Raw genomic sequence first — 14,220 nt, 5'->3', positions numbered from 1 at the left:
AGAAACATCACCACCGAGCCGATGAGGTGAGAAGGTTCGAATTCGGTACTAAAGCTACATACCGAAGTGAAACCTCCAGAGCTCGTTGGTGGGGTGCCCGTGTGCTTCTCCCCCGAAGATGTAGAGATGTGCCCCGGCACGCAAGCCCGCGTGTCCGCTGCGTGCGCTGGGCGCCTGCTTGCCGCTCACCCGCACCGCCGTCCACACGCGGGACACTATTGTTTTATTAAATTCTAGGTTTTTAGTCACCGACTGCTTGTCTTCAGCTTATATGATGTCGCTTACGATACTTATCAATCAGCTATTAACTGTCGTTACGAATAAATGATGTTACTTTTAAGTGATTGGATATTAAGAAAATGACTGATTTATTCGAGTTTGTTGAATTATTTACCTTGGACCAATAACTGTGGACTTATTTCTGTACTACTAAAAAACCTTTAATACTTTTTTTACCAAATGTTAGTATATTTTGACACATTAAAGTGTTTGCTTAATAAACAAATTGTAAAACGAAACACTGGCGAAGAAGTAGTGGAATTAGAGTAGCTGCGCTTATTTTTTTGATTTTTTATCTGAGCAATTGAATTTTAAGAAGTGATGGATAAACTAAGTAAGAGACTTCTCGGGGATCAATTCTTGCTCCATTGCTCTTGCTCGCCAAAAATTATATACATATATGATGATATTATATGGATAGAATATGCACCTTATAAGGTGTCGGAAATACAGGGTTTTAAATTGTATAATTCTTTGTATCAGCCGTGTATTTTTCTGACAAACGTAATATCATAAGAACAAAGTTTTTTTTTGTGAAATATACAAATTTATATGGAAAAACAGAGAAGTTATAATTATGTTATATATTGATGTCACGATATAAATACGGTCAGTAATACTTATTAAAAAGATATAAATCACAGATAAATGACCTGCCTACAGAAGATAATACAGAGAGAGAGTATGCTAGAGGTGTGTGGTCCAGGAATAGGTACGTACTGGTGTCGTAGTGCCAGAGGTCGGCGCAGTCGCGCAGGTCGCACTGCCCGCCGTGCACGTACAGCCGGTTGTCGTGCAGCGCCGCGGCGTGCCGGTGCCGCGCCGGGCCCGCGCTGCTCGTGCGCACTTGGTGCCACGACTCCGACTCTGTGTCGCACAACACTACACTGTTCTATATGCTAAGCGGTGGACGGTAGGCCGATTATGATAACGAATTCCAATACTTCAGTCTCACTTTTGCAATCGATATTTTAGGTATTACTTTTTCCGATAAATTTGTCTTTATTTTATCAAAAAAGTGATTGTGGTTCGAGCTCTTAGTTAAGCGGAAATTATTTTCAGCGGATTATTTACCGTAGTGGAATGCCCAAAGCTCATTGGTAGATCCTCTTAAATCTTTGTATCCTCCGTATATAAGGAGGCAATCTTTAAGCGTGTGGGCGGAGTGTCCGCGTCGCCCGCGCGGGCCGCACGTGGCTGCGCGCGTCTCTTTCGCTCCGCGCCGACGCAGCGTCGAGTAGCCGGACTGTCCGGGCAGCTTACGCCACGTTTCTATCTGTGGAATGTCCTCTTTAAGAGTCCTAGCTTTGCAAAAGAACCTTTAACCTAAACTAAAAGTGGGTTATACTACACTATTAAAGAAACTCATCTTTTAATGCTTTTTTTTTTTTTTTTTGGACCAGACAACACAGAACAGCGACATAGTTTAACTGACTGTTACATTTCCTACCTCAGTGTCATATATCCAGAGTGGCGTTTCGTTGGAGAGCGCACCGGCCTCGCCACCAAACACGTAGAGCTTGTTGCCGTGCGTGGTGGCGGTGTGTTCCTGCAGTGAGGGCGGTGGCTCCCCGTGCGCCTCCAACCGCTCCCACCGGCTGCTTGCTGAGAACAAGATAAAACGAGTTACGCGCTGGTTTAAGACGTAGACATCGATATCAAGTCTGAGATGAATTGCTTTACTTTATTATTCGCATGATATAAACGAGACTTCAATTTTTTTAATAATAATAATAATAATAAAAATTTATTGCTTCAGATAGGTCGTACATTACAAAGTAACTCTTAAGAAAAAACATACATATTTTTATGAGATACAAATTATTCATACTGGACACATTTTTCTAATTTACCACTCTTTTTCATTGACGACCGTATCGCAATTGGTTGCAAGCTCAGCTATGTGCTGTGCTATGCCCAGCGCTGATTTTCAGCTTGCTCCTTCTATATTAAGTTGATTTAGTTGAGAGCGCCGCACCGTTCCGTATCATATTAAAATATAATGAAATCAAAAAAAAAAAAAAAAAAACGAAAACTAATATAAAAGCAAGTAAAAGAAAAACCAGTGACATAATTATATAGCACAAAAAGAAGTAAATAAGCAATTTCTCCAGGTCAATAACTACATTTTAAAGCTGAACATTAATAGAACAACCAAAAACTTAATACACGCACGCACATCTTCGCATCATAACAACCATAACTCTATGTGTACGTCATGGCTAGGACAATTGAAACTATAACTAAATAAAAATAAAGAGAAGTCCAAGTTTTTAGGATTCTATTCTTTCATATTTTGCTTCATTCGCATTAATTTGTAAAGTTTTTGTTACGTAGCCACTTCTACTTGTAGACGAAGGTAATACTCTTTAAGGCATTTTTTTAAAATTACAATTGAAAAATGACATTCACGTAAGGGAGGTGGTAGGTTATTCCAAATTTTTGCTGCAGCATATTTGAAAGAACCTTTAAATCCTACTGTCTTATGTTTAGGAATTAATAGTTTAATCTTCTCATTTTCTCGGACACTCCTATCTCTTCTATTCTCTAGCCAGTCAAGCTTTTGATATAAGTAATTTGGCTTTTTGCTCCGTACAATTTTATGTAAAGATACTGCTAGATGAAGCTTCCTACGTGATTTCATGTTTAAAATATTGTGACAATTAATGAAAGGAGCTACATGTGATCTCTTAGGAACGTCAAAACAAAACCTAGTGCAAGCATTTTGAACTCTTTGTACAGCTTTTTCGGTCTCCTTCAATAATCTGGGACCATACACTGTGTCACAGTAATTAAAAATCGATAAAATAAGTGACTCAACCAGGGTAACTCTCACTTTCTCCGACATGAAAGGTCTCAAACTATATAGAACTTTTAATTTATAAAAAGCATTTTTTATTTTCAGATTTAGATGTTCTATAAATCTGAGATTTTCGTCAACGTATAGACCAAGATTTTTAGCAACTTTTACTTGTTCTAAAGATTCATTGCCTATTTTGATCTGTAAGTTGTGTCCCTTAATGCATTCACGTTGATGTTTGCTGCCCAGTACCATATATTTTGATTTATTCGCATTAAGAACTAAATTATTTTTTTCCGACCACTGAGATATATGTTCTAAATCATTATTTATAAAATTTACTGAAATGTTTGTATTTTTTGGATCAAAGTGTAGATATACCTGAGTATCATCTGCGTACTGATGTATCTTACAGCTATTTAACTCGCGACTTAAATCCACTGTATATATGATAAAAAGGATTGGGCTTAGACTTGATCCTTGGGGGGTTCCACGTGTGTTAGATTTAATGTGCGAAATCAGCGGTTCCTTTTGTTCAGAACTTTCTATAGAAACATATAATTTACGAAGCTTTTGTAAATTCCTCGATTCAAGTGTAAGTGGCGGTCTTTCAAAGCCGTTAAAAATGATCACCCCAGTGCTAAAATATTATTTTATATATTAGGCCCTTACATATGAAATTGGCGTTTTGTACGAAAGGAATATAGTCAATTTTTGTAAAATATATTTAATTAATCAAAGTATGCACCGTTGCCGAGCCGATAAGCCGAGATGGCCCTGTGGTAAGAACGCGTGAATCTTAACCGATGATCGTGGGTTCAAACCCGGGCAAGCACCACTGAATTTTCATGTGCTTAATTTGTGATTATGATTCATCTCGTGCTTTACGGTGAAGGAAAACATCGTGAGGAAACCTGCATGTGTCTAATTTCACTGAAATTCTGCCATATGTGAATTCTACCAACCCGCATTGGAGCAGCGTGGTGGAATAAGCTCCAAACCTTCTCCTCAAAAAGAGGAGAGGAGGCCTTTAGCCCAGCAGTGGGACATTCACAGGCTGTTACGGATTACGGATGCACCGTTGTTATCTTTGCACTTTTGCCATCCCTTTACTAAAAAAACCATGAGGGCGAGAATCAATAAACTCTTTGAAGGCGGTTTGGACTGCCGCATCGGAGTTGAATTTTTTTCCTTGTAAGAAGTTGTCCAAATTCCGGAAAAAATGGTAATCTGTTGGAGCAAGCCTAACTTAGTGGTTGTTTGTGGTGCAGTGTGTGGGCTTGCGTTGTCGTGAAGCCTAGGTCAATCGCTCTAGGCAGTGGCCTAGAGCCAACCAATCCCGGTTGTTTAGCAGCTAGTTCTTCCTTCATGGTTTGCAGTTGCTGACAATAGATATCTGCCGTAATCGTTTGGCCAGATTTTAGAAATCTGTAGTGAACGACACCAGTGCTAGTCCACCAAACACGCACAAGTAACTTTTTCTGAGTCAATTTTCGTTTAGGGCAGGATTTGGCTGGGTCTCCAGGGTTCAGTCATTGCGAGGAGAGATTCTGATTATCGTACAGTAACCACTTTTCATTATTCCTTCTAATATATCCCTTCATCATTGTGTCGGTTGAGCAAAGTAACACAGCCGTCGACGTGTGTTTGCAAGTTCGATTCACTCAATTCATGAGGTATCGTTCAAGTTTTTTTACTTTCCCGATTTGCTTCAAGTGGATTAATACAGTTTTATCACTTACCCCAAAACCTGCAGCTATCTCTGAAGTGCTTTGTGATGGATTCGCTTCCACAATAGCCTTTAATTCTTCATTTTCCACTTTGGTCGCCGGCCGTCCACGGGGTTGGTTCTAAAGGTCGAAATTTCCAGAACGAAAACGTTGAAACCAAAACCGTACCGTGCTTTCTTATGCGACACTAGCACCGTATACATCATTAATCCTTCATTAAATCGCACTGGTGCCACGGTAAAACTTGTACTCGTAAATATACCGATATTTCATGTTTTCCATTGCGCGGTAATAAGCGACGCCAAAGAAAAAAATAATGAGAAAAAAACAAATGAATGACTGTTTTCAAAACTCAAATGTACCAGCTAAATGAATTTATAAATTGGAATTTGTAATTCTTAACCAGAGAGGAGATATTTCAGATCAAAGAGGTCAGTACGACAAAAAGATAATTTCATATGTAAGGACCTAATAATTAAGTTACATTTAAGATCGAAAATAATATAAATTAATTTTAATAATTTTTGTTTGTCTTCGTGTGTGTCAAAAATGACATCAGCCACTCGAGAGTAAACAATGAAACGTCCTCCAATCCAGTACACTTTCGCGGTTAATTGGTTTCTCGCGAACCGTAAACTGTTCTCGACCTAATTAGTGAGTGTCCTAGAGAAATGCTGCCATTGTCGAGAGCCCTTGACACCCACACGCTGCTCTGCCGGAGGCGATTCGCAGATAAAGATGAAGCTCACATTGAATACAACTTTCAAAGAGAATAACATAAAAAAATGTAATAGACCCAGTGCAGACCTACAGAAGCAATTAATATACTTTTAAGCAATCACGGATATAAATATGTAGGGGTAGGTTTTTCAGTGTTTTGGTCAAATATATATTGGGGTAGTGGATTGTATCTACTGAGAGATCTGGGTTTTAATGAATATACTTGTAACTTAAGCGCTGAATATATCGTCCTAGTGAACAATTAACGGCCACGACGGACAATCTTATAGGAGACTAGCCAATTGATCGTGCTATATTATAGTGCTTATAAAACCTGCTAGTTACAAATCGACTCACCAAGACAATACCTCCAAAAGTCCCTGAGTGGCACGGAGCCGCCCGCGCCGCGCCCGCCCAGCACGTACACGTACCCGCCCAGCAGCGTCGCGGAGTGCTTCCCGCGTGCACACGGCGCCGCGCGCACTGCGCCGCCACTCTCCACCGACACCCACATCACCTGAAACATTACATTATCAAACTATGCATCATGTACATATGTAAAAAAACGAACGACTTCAACGAAGTTTAAAAGACTATTTTAGAAGATTATTGTCACAATATAAATCCGTATTTTTGTTATTATTAAACAATATATTATTTTCGTATCAACTGTCATTAAGTTAACTGACATAAACTTTACTCACACGTACCCTCGAGGCGGACTGTCAATACTATCTTGTGAAAGATATCGAGATGAGATGATAGACAATTTTTATATAAAACAAAATCGACTTTATAGAAAGAAAATCGTATTGCTTTAAATATATGTATTTCTTTGGGGAATTTTATACATATCGATTGTAAGTAATATGACTTTCAAACTCGCCCTGCTACTAAGAATTTTTGGACAGAAAAATAACAATAACTTTTCAATGGCTCAGCCTGGAGTTTAGAATCTTTCTTCTCCCAGAGTATGTAACCTTATATTCTAGCCACAAGAAAACTGCCTCCCTATATATGTCCCCAGTCTTATTATACTTACCTAAATATCTTAAAAAAGAGAGTGCTTTTCAATTGCATCCTTTTTACTTCAAAGACCACGATAAAAGGAATGTATCTGAATTCCCCTTCAGCGTTATAGCTAGGTAGTTCGGTACATGTACTTTAATGAAACGGTCCGGCGTCCCTCAGGCCACATTGCAGCCCCCGTCTCGCCATAACTACTGCTTATTGACGAGCGTCCCTTCTGTGAGGGTTGCAAGTAGGTTATCGTTTACAGTGTGTAAATATTGGTTGAATGTAATGGAATGATAGATGCATTCTCTTTTCAATATTTAATGTTTAGTAACATATTAAGATATTTCACATTTTCGAGACAAAATTGTAAATAATCTACTAAGTTATTTACATTATGACAAATTATAATTTCGGACAAAACTTGTAGTAAGTATATATGTTGTTTATTTTTAAACAAAATTATATAAAAGAAGTCGCAGAGAAAGAAGATTAAAGATTTGTATGTCTCCAGATTCTCTGTACTTCATAATAGTATATCGATTTTTCTATATATTTAAAAGCTTAAAAAAAATGATTCGTCGACAGCGAACGATTACGTACCATCTCTCTCACACACTATTCGCATCTCCACGTACAATAGTCTCTGGACTGTAACATTCCGGTTATAAAAAAAGTAAAGTATAACAGCCTAAATGAATTTCCACTATGGATAAAAATGTGAAAGATTTTCGTCCAACTCATTCTGATGTCCTCACGTTTCCAGCACCACGAGCATGAGATAAATTATAAATACAAGCAGATAAAACTTCAGTGACGCTTGCTAAGATTGGAACCCGCAATCTTCAGTTAAGATTTACGTGGTCTTACAAATGTGCCATCTCGGCTCTTCTCTTGAACAAGTGTGCTTATAAGTTTATATTTTAATGTAAATATTCTATTTTCATAATTCAATGAGTATTGTAATTAATTATTCTTAAATAGTTTTTCGTTTAAAATCGAATACATTAATTATTATTATCAATTTGAATGTCTACAGGCTGAAATTTACCTAAAGTTTTGCTAATAAAAGATAACATTTTATCTCTCGAAATGAACTGGTCTGTTGCCAAGTTTTAATGCAAGTATTTGGTCTATTTTTGTGCAATAAATTATGGAACAGGTTGTGTAGAAGTAATAACAGTTGTAATTTTGCAATCAGTGAAATGAACATAAATTATATGTTTTATAAAGACTCTGCACGACCGTTTGTTAAGATTACTGTAAGGGGTTATAGTATGTCCTGAAAATTATAATACACTTTGCAGGAAAAGCATTACTTTATATATTGTCTCAGAAAATAATCATTGAAATTATGAAGTTTTTCTTATTTTATTTGAATGCTATCTAAGATGGTTGTTGTTTTAAAAATTTTTTTCACATACGGATGTATGCTGTCTGCATCCTACGGTCTTGTTATACATTTATATACCATTGTAAACTGCGTTATTTATTTTACTTACAATTCTCTCATTCTGTCATCATTGATTTAAAATTCGAAATCAGACTCAGCGTTGTTTAACTTCTAAAATATTTACAAGTAAGGTCGTTAGGTTTTGATATTTTGTCGTCAATGATATTTCTGTAATGGAGCTTTGTAATACGAGTTGTCAGGATACATAATAGTGAAACAAAAATCATAACTAGATTGTGTTTTGGTTATGAAACAAATTAGTCACTGTAATTCCAGAAAGGACGAAGCATTTAATATGTTTTAGGTGTGTAGTTACGTTATTCAACAAATCGTGATTCATATCCTCATAACATGCATCATTTCTAATATTATTAGAAGTTATTACAATTATATACTTACATTTTTTATACTATAGGTAGGTAAACGGGCAGTAAGGCCAAATAATGGTAAGTGCACACCATCGCCCAGAGGTGGCGCCGTAAGAAATGACTATTTTTCAAGGCAATGCCTCGTCTTCCGTTGAGGAGAAGATTTGAAGTATATTCCACCGCGTTACTTCAATGCGGTTTCATGAATACACATTTGGTAGAATTTGAAAGAAATTAGACCCATGTAGGTTTCCTGATGACGTTTTCCTTCACCGTCAAGCACAAAGTGAATTATAAACACAAATTAAGCACATGAAAATTCAGTGATACTTATCTTGCTTTGAGCCCGCAATCATCAATTAAAATTCACGCGTTCTAACCAAATTGATATTTTTAATTTAAATATAATATTACAAAGTCTGGCTATTTAACTTATAACTTATTTATAATTATAACAAAAATAGTCCGATGAACAAGAAATCACTGTTAGACAATAACATCATATCAACTATTATACATTGATACGAAGTTCATTATTTCACCCGGCTGGTCTAGTACAGTGGATATATAATCACAACATGTTAGAGTATTTTAAGAATTTTGGCCGAGAATAAAACAAATTAAATAAACCAAAATGTAGAACGTCATGAATAAGTCATTGTTGTTAATTTTAAAACGAGAACATAAGTTAAGATCAACGTTTTCTAGGTAGGTTTCGGCTTATTTATATATATATATATATATATTTAATTTTGGTAAGGTAGGGCAAATGGACCATTTGATAAGTGGTCACCACTGCTCATAGACTAGACGCTTCTTTTCCTTACATCGCCAATCGTCACTCATTAAACTACCGGCCAGCTAAGGAATGAATATTGAATATAAATATTAATTGATACCTTCATTCGAGTTAACATATATTTGTTTAAATATGGGAATACCAAATTTAAATAAGTTTTTTTTTTTTTTTATAAAAAGCTGTACTGAAATAAATAATGATACCAGCATGATGGACCTGCACGAAGTCATAAGCCGTGAGTCTAACCATGCTTTCTAGCATACAAATGGGTATGTATAACTGCAGCTCTTAATTAAACCGTGAATCATCACTCGGTTACCCTTCTATTTGTCGCGTCCGGTTTGTCTAACTAACTCCACGCCAACACCGCTCCCGTAAAACAATCGATGTACCTCGCAGGGGCTGGTTTACATTTTTGTTTTGGATTAAGGGTTGAGTCAATATGTTTAAATAATACTATTACGTGCCTATGCTGTTTATTTTATATTTTAGTGCAGGTTTCAATGTTAGAAGTTTAATTGTCTGTCAACAAACCAACTTAACTTAGAAGAAAATACGGAAGTTCGTGTAACGTTTGAATGTTTTTGACGCCATGAAATTTGTGATGAGCCCTGAGTCTTTTTACGAATATGATAAAGAAAGAAATACTATGTAAACATGTTATATAGAGTTTGTAAATATAATGAATGAGAACGATTTAAAAAAAGAACGTCAAATTCAAATACCGGCAGTATGACGGACACGACAACATTTTTATTAAAAACGAGAACGATGGAAGCGATAAAGCTCCAAGTACATGGCTGTCGCTATTGCGTTTTCAATTTGATGAAAAACTTAACTTCTGCCTTCCTATAGTATTTTTAATATCAAAATTAAAAAGAAAAAGACTATTAAATAGTGATTTATATAAATCGATTAAATTGTTGACAATATCAAAAAGCCTAAAGCGTACACTTAAAAAATACTATTCGTAAAAATGTAAAAAATCACTAAAATATGCATTAAATAATTAAAAAAATATATATATATAAAAAAAATAAATGCTTGTCATATACCTTAATTCAGTAAATTTAGTACGTTGTCATTAACTGCGGTTTGACCTAGCCTTGTATTTCATTTAGGATGCATCCAATGGGGGGAATCACCCTTGTATCGCCAGGGGATGGTTGGAGGCAGAGGGAGGCGATTATCCTCCCCTCTCATGTCGGCAGCGTAGCGGAGAGTTTAATTGAGGGCTCTACTGCTTTGGTACTCACAACTTTATAACTAGATCCGTGTGAGATGTATGATGCAATATAACACAAATATTATTTATTGTAATAGCATATTCAAAGAATAATATATAAATAATATCAACATAGTTTTTGTACAAGACTACTTAACTGTATGGAAACGAACGAGTTATTAGCGCGATGGTTAACAAACCTTTAGACGTAAAAGTCGCCGTTTCGATCCTGAACCCTCGGGCTATTGTCGTCCCCACTCTTTATACAAGCTTAATTGGAGGGGTAAATAGAAAAATCAGTAATACGGCCTTACAAACAAGCGTTGCTTATAAGTAAAAACTATTTTTAAAATGAAAACCAATAGATATGAAAATAAAAATTGTTTGAGACATAACATTTACTCGTTTCGATAAAAAGTAGCTTGCACGTAGTGTGTAGACTACACCTTGAAAATCACACGAAGTTTGTATCAATTTTAACTCCAAGCGAAGTTATTACAGAAACAAACTGTTGCACTTCCATAAAGATGTTTTGAATACCGTCATTGCAGCCTTCACGTTCTTTGTAGAGACTTGTATTCATGCGAGATGTTGGTAAAGCTACCATTCCCCAACGGCTGACATGAACTCATTTTGTTCTTCGCTTTGTACACTTTTTCTTACGAATCTATTGTTTCGTGTGGCAAGGTTTAGCAATTCAAATGGCTGTAATGAAGCTTTCATTTTATTTGTTCGAGGGGCGAACGAACAAATTAGACAAAACAAAGAAATGTCGTACGCCACTTCGTTAAGCCAAATAGAGTTAATGTGATTGAAAATTAAAACAATAATTTCAGCGTTAGTACATTTTCCTTGACCCCGAACGAAAGGAAATTTATACGTTATATAACTACTGGGAAGTAAAAATTTTGACACGAGAGTAGGCAATGTAAATAGATAAGGATAAAATATTATTGTATACATAAATACTTAGAATTAGATAGGTGTTCTGCAGTATTTTTTTTTATAGAATAAGAAGGTGGACGAGCATATGGGCCACCTGATGGTAAGTGGTCACCAAACGCCCTTAGACATTGGCATTGTAAGAAATGTCAACCATCGCTTATAGCCAATGCGCCACCAACCTTGGGAACTAAGATTTTATGTCCCTTGTGCCTGTAATTACACTGGCTCACTCACCCTTCAAACCGGAACACAAGAATAACAAGTACTGCTGTTTTGCGGTAGAATATCTGATGAATGGGTGGTTACTACCCAGACTAGCTTGCACAAAGCTCTACCACCAGTGCAAAGCTCTACCACCACATTTATTTATATATGTAATAAATATATATTATATAAGATGTTTTCTGCTTTTATAATTGTTCTGGATTAATAAAAGTAATATTTTTATTTTATTCTTCTGTTACAGTAACTTTATTTGATTTAATCGCGATAGTAATCTTGTTTGACGTGACATTAGTATTAAAGTCAGTAGTGTACAACACTTTCTGTAACCCTGTAACACAAAAAATATTTTAAATAATACCGTTCTTCCATAGTTTCCTTTGCGTCTGTATACGAAAAGCTATACGCAAACATATGCAGTTTAAAATTCATAACATAGACAAGGGTAGCTTCAGAGAAGGGACGAAACAGGGAGACAAATCAGATTTAGGCATCGACTGCACTTAACACCCTGTCTGCTATTTATTATGAACAGAAAACATTTTGACGTAACAAATGAAAATAATGTTGTAATGAGTACTGTAACGAGACATCTAATTACCGTGGGATATGATAGGTTTTACATTGATTGAATACATATCCTGGTTCAGTCCCCTGGTCATTGAAGAGGTATTGCAATTTTCATTGAGAAATGCTCAGCAGCAACTTAAAGTTCGCAGTTACAATCCCATATCTTGAAAGGCACGTAATGGCTCTGCGCCTGAACTATTTCCGGCCGTAGGTATGTGTCGGTCCACCAAATTATGAGAGTACACTTATGTTTGTACTGTAATATGTCCCGCGTCGTTGGCTAGGCTCGCTAGAGAATCGCTGCCGTGGCCGATGTCGGCCAGAAGCGTATCATCGTTAAATCAAATTAAAATCATTTATTCAATATAGAAGCATTACACTTATTGTTTTTCAAATTATATATCGGAAAAAATACCCTGACCAGAGAAGAACCGACGAAAGAAACTCAGATATTTACTTAATTCATGGACATGTAAATAAGTAAAAGTGTAACACTTCAATAAATTCTTCTTGTTTCTCGTTTATATGTAATGTGTTTATTACATAAAAGATGTCCTCACTATTGATTACACATTCCACTGAAACTTTCTACTCATATCCGACAAATCATTCAATATTTTAAACATTCTTCAACCGGAATATCTAAAAAACGCTCAAGCTATTTTCAACCAAAATATCAGTCGCGTAATGTTTTTTATTCTATAAATTTTGTCAGAAATATCCTTAAATATTAACTAAGTTCTATTTCATTCGATATTAATCTTTAAATCTTGAGAATAGAGTATATATTTGCAGATGCATGGTTACATAAATCTAAGAAAGAGGGTTGAACGACCCTCGTTTTTCCCGCTAGTTCAGTGTTACGCAACAGCCCGCGAGGTCGACAACTCCGCAGTTAGTCAAAGCTCTCGTGTAAATTATCACCTGTGTACTTTGCACGTATTGAGCACCCTAACGATTGGGATGAACAAGAGACATTGCATCCAATTAACACGATATGAATGCGACGAATAATGATTTTAACCAGCTATGTTACGACTGAGTAGGGTAATAAGTTTTTGTTCCAGTCAATCTGATGCCATGACTTTGTCAAGTCCGTGTAGGTAATCATAGTATACTTGGTTATATTTGTGCCATTTGAAGGGTTTGTGACATAACATCTTGTATCCGAATTCGCAAATGGAAGCGCTTGTGCGATTTCATTTTTATTTGTATATTTGTCACGGCGCCCATTTACCTAATGTAGAATTATAGTTAATATAAATAATGAAATATACTTTATTAAAATAAATTATTATACCAATTAAATATACCAATGATATTTTAACATAGAATACAGATAAGAAATATGTACAAGAGGCGGCCTTTTCACTAAGACAGCTATCTCTTACAACTTTAAGCTAGAGAAAAGAAAAAGAGATCGATAGAATGATGCAGGACGTGTATAAACATCACGTCACACCTATGTTATTTTTTTATATAGAATAGAAAGGCGGACGAGCATATGGGCCACTTGATGGTAAGTGGTCACCAACGCCCACATTTCTTACAATGCCAATACCTATCATTGGCATTGTAAGAAATGTTAACCATCGCTTACATTACCAATGCGCCACCAACCTTAGGAACTAAGATGTTATGTCCCTTGTGCCTGTAATTACACTGGCACACCCTTCAAGCCGGAATACAACAATACCAAGTACTGCTGTTTTTGTTGTTTATTTTTCGATTATTTGATGTATCTATATATTATAACTATTGTTGCTTCCGTGTGAATAAATAAATAAACTCTTATTTACATGTGAATAAATATATTACTTAAATAAAACTTATGTATTACTAAACATTAGTAAATATGCTGGCATAACATAATCAGAGAGCAAGTTAATGTGTGTTGTATTTCTTAAAGAAAGCCTCTCGCTTCTAGGGGAAGAGAGTAACATAAATACATACGTAAATAGCTAAAAACAATATGGCTGTGAGTACATAGTATAAAGATGAATGAAGAGGTCTTACTAAAAGTCAAGACCGTTTGCTTTATTTTAAACTATATATAATTTCTTAAAACGTTTCAGGTACAGCAAAAGCCTGTGAA

At 35.9% G+C, this 14,220-nt stretch overlaps 1 protein-coding gene across 2 annotated transcripts in view; it reads right to left on the bottom strand.

The window, feature by feature from the left end:
- The window catches only part of LOC126773707 (uncharacterized), a 29,422-nt gene that overhangs the window by 2,336 nt on the left and 12,866 nt on the right, over positions 1 to 14,220 (bottom strand). For both annotated transcript variants that reach the window (XM_050494788.1, XM_050494790.1), the window contains exons 2-6: positions 5,887 to 6,046; positions 1,730 to 1,884; positions 1,354 to 1,555; positions 1,000 to 1,146; positions 63 to 215 (exon numbers count right to left, since the gene is read on the bottom strand). In XM_050494788.1, the coding sequence (XP_050350745.1) occupies positions 63 to 215; positions 1,000 to 1,146; positions 1,354 to 1,555; positions 1,730 to 1,884; positions 5,887 to 6,043 (814 nt within the window). In that variant the 5' untranslated portion in view covers positions 6,044 to 6,046. The remainder of the gene's footprint in view (positions 1 to 62; positions 216 to 999; positions 1,147 to 1,353; positions 1,556 to 1,729; positions 1,885 to 5,886; positions 6,047 to 14,220) is intronic.

The sequence above is a fragment of the Nymphalis io genome, chromosome 15 (genome assembly GCF_905147045.1).
Source record: "Nymphalis io chromosome 15, ilAglIoxx1.1, whole genome shotgun sequence".
NCBI classification, from domain to species: domain Eukaryota; kingdom Metazoa; phylum Arthropoda; class Insecta; order Lepidoptera; family Nymphalidae; genus Nymphalis; species Nymphalis io.
Note: the sequence above shows the minus strand (reverse complement) of the source record. Positions and strands in the feature narration are given on the sequence as shown.